The 10,449-nt window shown below is 33.2% G+C and overlaps 1 protein-coding gene across 2 annotated transcripts; it reads left to right on the top strand.

Annotated features, from left to right (window-relative positions):
- The first annotated feature begins 1,206 nt into the window (after positions 1-1,206).
- trim35-40 (tripartite motif containing 35-40) lies at positions 1,207-9,677 on the top strand. 2 transcript variants are annotated; one of them, NM_001386692.1, is given in 6 exon segments: positions 1,207-1,617; positions 4,413-4,508; positions 4,742-4,972; positions 5,137-5,162; positions 5,283-5,395; positions 8,721-9,330. In NM_001386692.1, coding segments are annotated over 6 exon segments (1,407 nt in total). In that variant the 5' UTR covers positions 1,207-1,230; the 3' UTR covers positions 9,275-9,330.
- The last annotated feature ends 772 nt before the right edge of the window (positions 9,678-10,449 follow it).

The following is a 10,449-nucleotide window of genomic DNA, read 5'->3' as shown; positions in this document are numbered from 1 at the left end:
TCTCAGTCACTTTGTTGCATTTCTCACAACAGCATTTTCATTTGTACAACAGTTAATGCATTTCTCAAAACAATAAGTTTGAAATTTATGCACACATCATAGTAGCAGTTTCCTATTCCTTTCAACAAATTGCAAATACTTTTGGACATACATGAATTGCTTTCATACAACTCTCTGCTGTTTTATAACATTATCATTTGCTTTTGTCATGTCAGTCAAAATGAACTTACCTTGTAAATGCTGAATAGTCATTCCATTTAAAACTAATAGTCCTCATTTCATTACTTGTGTCTACAAAAATGTTGAACTGGTTGTCAAAATCTGTCAAGAAAATTTTATTAAACAATTTTAATCTTTTTTCCCCCCCCAAAAATGTCTTCTAAATTGAACAATTTCATGAATGATTTACAGCCTTGTGTATGTTGTCGGTTCAGTTCCAATATGTACTGCAATATTGTGTACAGTGGTGACTAACACTTTAATTGACATCAATACTTGCTTTTGAGGAATAAGCTGTCTATTTTGAGCGAGTGACATGCTTTTTGTACTAATTGTTTTGAGAAACTTTTGTGCAAGTGTAAATAGTGTTGTGAGAAATGCACCAAAGCCACTGAGAAAAACTGTATAATAGACTGCTTACAATTGGTCGGGGCCAATGACTGTAAAAGGCACCCCCTAAATCCCTGGGGCCTAAGCGGCTGCTGACCTCGCTTATTGGTTAAGTCCACTCCAGTATGTCTGTGTGCTGTATTGTATGGAGGACCAAATAAAAATAAATGCAGACGGACAGATAGATAGATAGACAGACAGACAGACAGACAGACAGACAGACAGACAGACAGACAGACAGACAGACAGACAGACAGACAGACAGACAGACAGACAGACAGACAGACAGACAGACAGACAGACAGATAGATAGATAGATAGATAGATAGATAGATAGATAGATAGATAGATAGATCACATAATACGAAATATTGTATTTAAATAAAAATTTAATCCTAAATTAACTTCATTTATTATTATCTCCATGTATTTTAATATATATTTTATTCGTTCACAATTTATTTTATTTGTTATTTTTATTTATGTTTTCTGCATATTTATTTTTGTTTTTATTTATTCCTGCGTTAATTTATTTCCATGTTCATTTATTTGTGTTTGGACTTTTTACTTTTACGTACGTCGTAAGTAAATTGCGTCGTGCGTCACACCCGGTCACTAAAAATGGCGTCTAAGCGTCCCTTTACCGAAGAGGAGTTTTCTTGTCCGGTGTGCCGCGATGTCTTCACGCATCCCGTAGTGCTTACCTGTGGGCACAGCTTCTGCAGAGGGTGCATTGAGGAGTTCTGGAACTTTAACAAAACGAGAAGGTGTCCGGTTTGCCGACAAACTACAGAAAGAGAGCCATCCCTTAACTTCACCCTCAGAAACCTGTGCCAGTCGTTTGTGAACCACAGAAGGTTTCTGGAGGAGCACTGTGAGGTTCACCAGCTGAGGAAGACTCTGGTGTGCTGTGAAGACGAGCAGCTGATGTGCGAAGGCTGTAGAGACACCGAAAAACACAAAAACCACACATACCGTTCAGTGCAAGAGGTCGCAAGGGAACGCAAGGTATGATTGTGTGTCGACACACACTGATTTAATTCCATTATGATAACTTACTTCATGATCCAATAAGTCTCATTAGAAGCTGACTTTTAAAGTAAGTTACAACATAATTCAAGAGTAAATAAAAAGTGCCAGCGTAGTAAACAATTTATGGACCAATATAGGAACTTCATAGATATAATTGTGTTTATCAGCTTTTTATACGTCGAGTTACGGTTACAAATATAACGTGTTGTGCTCAAAACGTTTATTATTGTCCTGTATTATGCTTTTCAGATTGTGCTGAGCTGTTTTATTGAACGCTAAGGTCCGAATGTGCGCATATAAAACCAAACATATAAATAAATATCTATGATATAAAACTAACTTTACCCACATATGTACACTTTATAATATGATTCCACTGACTTAATATAGACCATTAGAAGCCAAACAATGTTTTTTGTTTCACCAATGCAAATTCATTATGAATTAAAAAATATCTGTTTAATAAAATAAGGAGCCTAAAATTGAATATAGATTTCCAAGGGCAAAAAATAGTTTTCATGTAAGCTATGAAAAAGGAGATTTGTGATTTTATGTGCATTATACTTGACTACATAAACAACAATAGCTACAATAGTTTCCATCAAGAGATGCTAATTATTTTACGCATAACTGGAATATTGCATATAAGACGTGCAAATAAAGCAGTGTTTCCATCCAAAAAAAGTCAAAGAGAACAAAATTGTCACTTCCTGATTAACTGCCGCCAAATATTAACAGTCAAAACTGAATGTGCTGCGGTAGGAAAAGCTGTGTGAATCTTCTAGTTATTTAATAAAGGAGTTGCGCCTCAGATGTAGGTATGGGACGATAACTGTTTTCAAGGTTTACCGTGGTTTGGTTTTAAAACCATCAAAATTTTCTGCCAAAACGTTCCTAAAGTATGTGTATGATTTTTTATTACATTTTTTAAAAAGTTTTTTCGGACAACAGTATCTCCAGCAGAAAAAAAAAAATTATCCAAAGATGCCGTTTTAAATTGAAGAAATCTGTGTTTTTGAAACTAATAAAGACAGCAGGAGTCTATGATTCATTTGAATTATTTAGCCTGATGTGTTTACTGCTCCAACATGTCTTAAATATTTATCAAAATAAAATATATTGTGCTCAAAGGAGAAAAAAGTTTTTGTTTTTATCCAAATATCTAAAAAGGATATATTTTAGAGCAGTAATCGTTTCACCGTAAAACCGTGATATTTTTATCCAAGGATATCATACTGTCACAATCTTATACCGGCCCAAGCCCACTCAGATGACAGTGTGCCGACAAGCAATGAACACATGGTGGCATTTGAAGTAATTAATAATAATAACACTAATATTGAAATAGTGTTTTAGAATGACCAAAATAACATCCCAGATGATTTACAGTGTTCTTCGACTGCTGGTTTGTCCATTTACACACATTTTTATTATCACATGATCCCTTCTAACAAAATCACATGACTTTTTTTTAATGCACATATTGGAATTTGTTCGGTAAAAGTGTTTCCATTAGAGTTTATGCGCATCTTTTTTATTGAATAAAAAGTGTATCCTACTCAGTTATGCGCATGTTTTTATGAGAATTTTTTAAATTTGTGCATTCAAAATGTGCATAAAAATAGGTGGATGGAAACATAGCTAGTGATGAGCTACAGGACTGAATGTGTTGCCCTCTACTGCCCTGGCACAGATCTGCTTTTACAGAGGCCAATCTAAATCCGCCTTTCCACTGCACATGACATTTGGACACGACTGTCAAAATACGCTCCCTTGTGGCTGTCACACAGAATTTTCAGTCTTGTTGTGCACCATGGAAGAGAAGCTAATTCTTGTGGTGTCCACAAAAAAGTGCAAAAAGAGCCTTTATTCCCCATGCGTTCACCATGGTTGAATGAACGAATGAATAGATTCTTATAGAGCTGCTAAAAATTTTGGAGGGAATATGGAGACGACAAAAAATAAAAAAAAAAAAAAAAAAAAAAAAAAATATATATATATATATATATATATATATATATATATATATATATATATATATATATATATATATATATATATATATATATATATATATAATTTATTTATTTATTTATTTTTTGTCGTCTCCATATTCCCTCCATATTGCGGATAAATTTAAATATTTGAACTCCTGCGACTAGATTGTATGCGACTGGCCGACCAAATGTGATGCATTCCAGAGTTTTCCAAGCAGGTCCATGCGCCCAAATTTTTTTTCATTATTTTTTGAATCGTAAAAATCTATATTAAAAAAGCATTTCTATTTATAAAGGAGTAATATTATTATAAAGGAGTATGTATATATATATATATATATATATATATATATATATATATATATATATATATATATATATATATATATATATATATATATATATATAACTACTCCTTTATAAATAGAAATGCTTTTTTAATATAGATTTTTACGATTCAAAAAATAATGAAAAAAAATTTGGGCGCATGGACCTGCTTGGAAAACTCTGGAATGCATCACATTTGGTCGGCCGGTCGCATACGGCCTAGTCGCAGGAGTTCAAATATTTCAATATATCCGCAGCTCAAATAGGATCAGAATTTTTTTGCGTACAGAGATGATCCGAACTCCCAGACTACTCTCCATTGGAAATGAATGACTACCGATCTGTCCCTTGTCATTTGTCGTATGCAGTGGAAAGGCGGCTTATCGGTGTTGTCATACGTTTAAGTACTTCATCAAACTCCCTAATAATTTCTGTTTCAAATTGTAGGAAGCTCTTCGATCACAGCTTGATTTATTCACAAATCAAAGGAAACATTTGCAGGATGCCAAAGCTGAGTTAAATTACAATTCTGACGACCTTTTGGTGAGTGTGAGCTTTTTGCTTTTACAATTACATTTTAATTTCTACTGTGAAACTTTGTCTTGTATATTATTAATAGTAGTATTAGAGTTCTGTAAAATGATGCTTAATTCTGTGAGAAGTCTTTAGTTAGCATTAAATTAATTCTGTCCACTTTGAATAGGACCAGTTGTGTTGTCTGTTAATAGTGATTGCATTATAGATGTCATTTAAAGTCATGTGTTTTGCTTGTTCAGAATAAGGCCAATTTCATTGCGAGCATGATCACGGAGCGATTTAAACATCTTCATAAACTTCTCGATGAAGAAAAAAATCGCTTGCATGATGAACTCAAACTGGAATTAGAAGAAAAGGACCAGAGGATCGAAGAGAAGGTTCAGCAGATGCAGAGCGACATCGTTTCTTTGTCTAGCAAAATCGTAAACTTCAGAACAGTTTTAGAATGTGGAGACATTGACATTGTTAACGTGAGCTCTTTATTATTATTATTATTTTGTCATTTTCTTTTTTAAGTGCTATTTTTAGAGCACAGATGTTCAGTAAAATAATTTAAATGGGTAATAATTTATCTATAACAATGGATTGATGGATATTATGAAGCCTTAATTAACTATTATGTTGTACATTTTAGAGATTTAAAGAAACTGTCAGAAAAGTGTAAGTGTGATTTATTATTTTTATTATTATTATTATTGTTGTTGTTGTTTCCTCATGGCACCCTGTTGTTTATATGAAGTTTTGAAGCATCTGTGCACTTTTGTATTTTTATTTTTTTAGACCCCAGTGGCAGCCTCAGAATACAGACTCAACAGAACTCATCGACTCTGCCAAGTACATTGGCAACATTAATTTCAATGTTTGGAAGAAAATGAGAAGCCTTGCTCATTACAGTAAGTCCCTCCATGTACAGTTGAAGTCAGAATTGTTAGCCCTCATGTTAAATTGCTATTATTTAAAAATTTTTCCCCAACTTCTGTTTAACTGGGAATTTTATTTGCAACAAATTTCTAAACAAAATAGTTTTAATAACTAACTTCTTATTACGGATTTCTTTTTGCCATGATGACAGTACATAATATTTGACAATGTTTACTATTTTACTAGTTTTTCAAGATGCTAGTATTTAGCTTAAAGTGCAACTTAAAGGCATAACTAGGGAAATCAGGATAATTAGGCATGTCATTGTATAACGATGGTTTGTTCTGAAGACAATTGAAAAAAATATATTGCTTAAGGGGGCAAATAATTTTTACCTTAAAATGCTTTTTAAGAATTAAAAATCTGCTTTTATTCTAGCTAAAACAAAACAAATAAGACTTTCTCTTGAAGAAAAAATATTATAAAATACTGTGAACATTTCCTTGCTCTAATAAATATCATTTGAGAATTATTTGAAAAAGAATAAATATTTCACAGGAGGGCTAATATTTTTAGTTGACACCAGACAAGAAGTACTTGTGCTTTTAATCGTAAACATTTACGCTATTCTATAACTCGCACTCAGGTCATTCCAGAGACTTAAGAAATGAATTTTCTCTTGGGGATACACGTATACAGGTATTTGTATTCCAGTCAATTGGATTAATCCAAGTCTTGGTGAGCAGCCTTTCCGTTAAACACACAAATAAAAATACCTTAATTTATGTTCTGGACAAATTTCTTTTGGGTTCTGAACAACATGAAGATGTGCAAATGATTGAATTCTGAGGACAGTGTCTCTTTAAGAACTATTGTACAATAAATATATTTTTGTAGTTTTTCTTTAATGAAGGTACACCTAACAAAGGTATTTACATGCAAACGTATTAAATACAACATATGCTGTAGTCCATATGGTTTTATGCTTTTTAAAATATTACTCTTAATGCATTGTTTAAATTAGCCGCTTAATGTGTATCAGGGTATCTGCTAGGCCTTAAAATGTCTTAAATTTCAAAATCTAAATTTTAGGCCTTAAAAAGCTTTAAATTCACTCAAATATTGTCTTGTAGGTCATAAATTGTTTTAAACTGGTCTTAATTTTCTTTTTTTTATTATTTAAAGCTACTTAATCAATCCGATACACGTCCAATCACCAGAAGTACATCTCCATATAACGTTTATCAAAACTATATTCATAACTAATATTTTAAAAGTCTGCTGTGCATACAATTAGTTTTTAAAGTATTATTTATTATGTTTTTGTTGAAAAATGTATGTATACTACGTCTAGGCTCTGCTTGTTTTGACATTATTTAAAATATGTGGCTAAAAAAATAACTGGAATGAATTTGAATTTGTTTTTTGATGGGGCAAGTCATTTGTTTTCTTCTGCTGGGCAATTTAAAAACTTCTTAGTGTCTTTATAAGTCTGAAATGTCTTTCTTCATGGTCTTAAATTTGGCTTGGTAAAACCTGCAGAAACCCTGGTGCATAGAAAGTCTGCAAAGTTTTAAAGATCAAAAGTACATTTTTTTATTTATTTATAAAGAGTTATTGAACTATTAACTTGACTATTAACTATGAACCATAAACTTGCCAAAACGGTCGTCTTGAAATCAAGTTTAACCTAAACTTTGTCATTTGTTTATTTATTTGCAAAGATTAGTTTCAAACTATACTAATATTACCTTATGGTGATCAAAACCGTAATTAATAACCCTAAAAACCATTTAAAACTATTATTAATCAAATTATATTAAGTGTTTTGCTCTGATTTCATTCAAAATTACGGCATTTAAGTTCTTTTAACAATTTTGTTTTAAGTATATCAAGGTCCTAATGAAGTAAAAGGATTGATCTGTGCAATAACCTAAACAATATTACCCTTAATTAATGACCTCTGTAAAAACTGCTTTGTTTTGGCTAATGGCCCTTTTCCACTGAGTGGTATGGTAAGGTACGGTTCGGTACGCTTTTGTGGCTGTTTCCACTGTCAAAGGTTACCAAACAGTGAACCATACCACTTTTTGAGAACCTTTTCCAAAGAGTACCTAACACAACAAAATGGTGCCAAAAAGCAGAGCCAGACACGCAACTAAACACTATTGGTTTATAGAGATACGTCACTCACTTGTGCACAAGCAGAAGAATGAAAACAAACAAAGCGCCATTTTTTTTAATTTACAAATGAGATGTTACACCATAATAATATATACATATAGTAATGAGCCATGGTTGATCTCAGCTTAAACAAACCTTGTTGTCATCTTGAAGAACATCAGCAAATCCAAGAAGAAGAGAAGAATCAACTCTCTGCCTCGTTGTTGTTTACAAGGCCCTCTAAAGCGTGAGCAGTTTAACTTTCTCGAGAGAGAGAGAGAGAGAGAGAGAGAGAGCATGCGCATCTATATTTGAAATAACAAACTTCTTGAGTTGATGATAATAACGTGCGCGTGATTATTGATGTGCTTCTGACATCCTTTCAGAAATGGACAAATGTGAGTGACGAGCGAAAAACAAAGGAGAAGCCGGAAAATGATTGAGTAATGTAAATAATTGTTTAGGCAACCTAAAACATGAACAAACTGCCATGTTTTAACTATTATCATCACCTTTTGGGCTATTATGAACTCAGAATGACGGAAATATTTTCTAACAAGAAGTTACATGTGCTGGTGAAGTTTAAAGATACAGATGAAAGGTTTGCACTGACTGTGGGCTATATGTTGCGTGTTTTTGAATCAAATACGAACTAAAAGTATGCTGCATGTAGTTTTTCTGTAATTGGTAACATATTAGAGACTGTAAGGGCCTGTTGTGTTCATATATGTTGCATTTATTTATTTTATATAATTGCAGACGTTATGGTAGGCTATTTCGTTTCAAATCATGTTTTGATTATTTGAAGTGCTTTCATATGATATGTGAACGACCTCTACAGCTTTACCTTGACATTTCCTTTAGCGAGAATGACGTTGACTGAAACGTTCTGTTGTACATCTTGCTGTATCATTGGTACCATATTGGCAGTGAAAACGCAAGCCTGATAAAGGTGACCCATACCATACCACTTAGTGGAAACAAGCCATAAAAGTCACCCACATTTGTCTCTTTCCCCCATTCATATTTCTCTTATTTCTGCCTTAGAACAGGTAAAAAAACAATAGATGCTAGAATGTTTTTAATTGGCTTAAATGCTTCTAAAATAGTTGTACAGTACAGTTGCGCACACTTTTCTCAGTCTTCAGAAGTCATCGAGTCCTCTGTAATTTTTATATCCATCTCTCCTCAAAGGTCCTGTGTTGCTCGACAGAAACACAGCAAACTCTAAACTTTGTATCGAAATTGATCTGGATGGTGTTAGGATGAGACCAGATTGGACGGAGGAAGAAATTCAGAGAGAGCAGCTTCACAGAAACCCAGAGAGATTCGATCACTGTCCCTGTGTGTTGGGCTCTGTGGGATTTACCACAGGGATGCACAAATGGGACGTTGATGTCAAGGACAACACATCTTGGATGGTGGGTATCGCCATAGAGTCTGTCCAAAGAAAAGCTACCAGCGGCATCCCAGCTGGAGTCTGGTGTATCGGACGAGAAGGTCAAGTACTTAGCATTACGGATCCTCAGAAGTCCCAAGTCCCACTGTGTGGATTTGAGATGCCCAAAATATTGAGGGTGATGGTGAACTTGGATGAAGGACGACTGTCGTTCTCCGATATTGAGTGTAAGACTGTTTATCACACCTTCACACACAGTTTCACTGAGAAGGTCTTTCCTTTTTTCTGCACAGAAAGTTGTGACCCGTCTATCACTATACTGCCCGAACGCCAATCTGAAGACCTCTAGAAAGTTCCATTTCTATGGAAGATTGTTTCCGTCACAGAATAAAAAGGTGAAAATTGCGTTGTTCTGATTTTTTTTCTCCAGAATTATAAGTTGACATCTCATGTTTTTTTTTAGATCAGCAAATTGCTTTAGGCTAAATATCGAGTTAAAAACTTGTGATTCAGAAATTTTGAGACAGAATTTTGATGTTTGAAATGTCATAGTTACCTTTTTACTTCTATTTTCCTGTGACGGAGTGGTTGATTTTGTTAAAATTGCAGCTTATTGATTTATAATGGCCTTTGTTTCAAGGTCACGTCAGTTTAAAGTGAGTTTAAGGGATGTTCAGATTTAAATAGTTTGCATTGAGAAAGCTGTTCACTGTGTTTGTCTCATTTGTGCAATAAAACGTGTGTGATTTTAAGTCAAAGGAGTTATTTAAATGAACAAGAATGACTATAATTATAACAACTCGAATCGTTTTTTTTTACTTGAGATTATTTTTTTATTATGAAAGCAAGTTTCCAAATAAATATCACAATATTTTCAACCATAAATGCAATTTATTAAGTCAGCAAAAATATATTTAAAAAAGTGATTAATTTCAAATCCAGCCAATTTGGGCTGTCTAAAAATAATGCAAGTAGTAATTTAAAGAACTTAATTGAACCCAAAAGTGGAACAAGCTTATAAATAATTTAATTTTTTTGAATACTATATATCGCACAATTAAATCCATATCGTGCAAACTACTGGAAACGAGGCAAAAAAATTTTAATTACACTTATGATGTTACGATCTGGAGAATGAAAAAACTGGTCAAAATGAACTGTAATAGTTACTGAGAAAGTCCCATCTGGTACTACATATTTGGTGATGTACCATTGCAAAAGATCCAAACCTAACTTGATTCATTCATTCAACTTTGAGTCGACTATTAAATAATCAATACTTTTAAACACAGTACACTTTCAGATTTAAACCTCAGCTGGATGTTTTCTCTTAATTCTGTGGTAAACACTGCATGAAACGTCATTTTCAAATCCCATGATAGGGGGTCTTTAAATCAACAAATATTTATAAGGCATAAGGACTAGACAACCTGCACCATGTTTCTAATAATATATTATAATAGCATGTATTATATGAAGTTTATTATTAAAGCTTTTCAAATATATATTGTTGTTTGCATCCTT

The sequence above is a fragment of the Danio rerio genome, chromosome 25 (assembly GCF_049306965.1).
Source record: "Danio rerio strain Tuebingen ecotype United States chromosome 25, GRCz12tu, whole genome shotgun sequence".
Taxonomy (NCBI): Eukaryota; Metazoa; Chordata; class Actinopteri; order Cypriniformes; family Danionidae; genus Danio; species Danio rerio.
The sequence above is the reverse complement of the archived record's forward strand: the minus strand, read 5'-3'. Positions and strand labels throughout refer to the sequence as shown.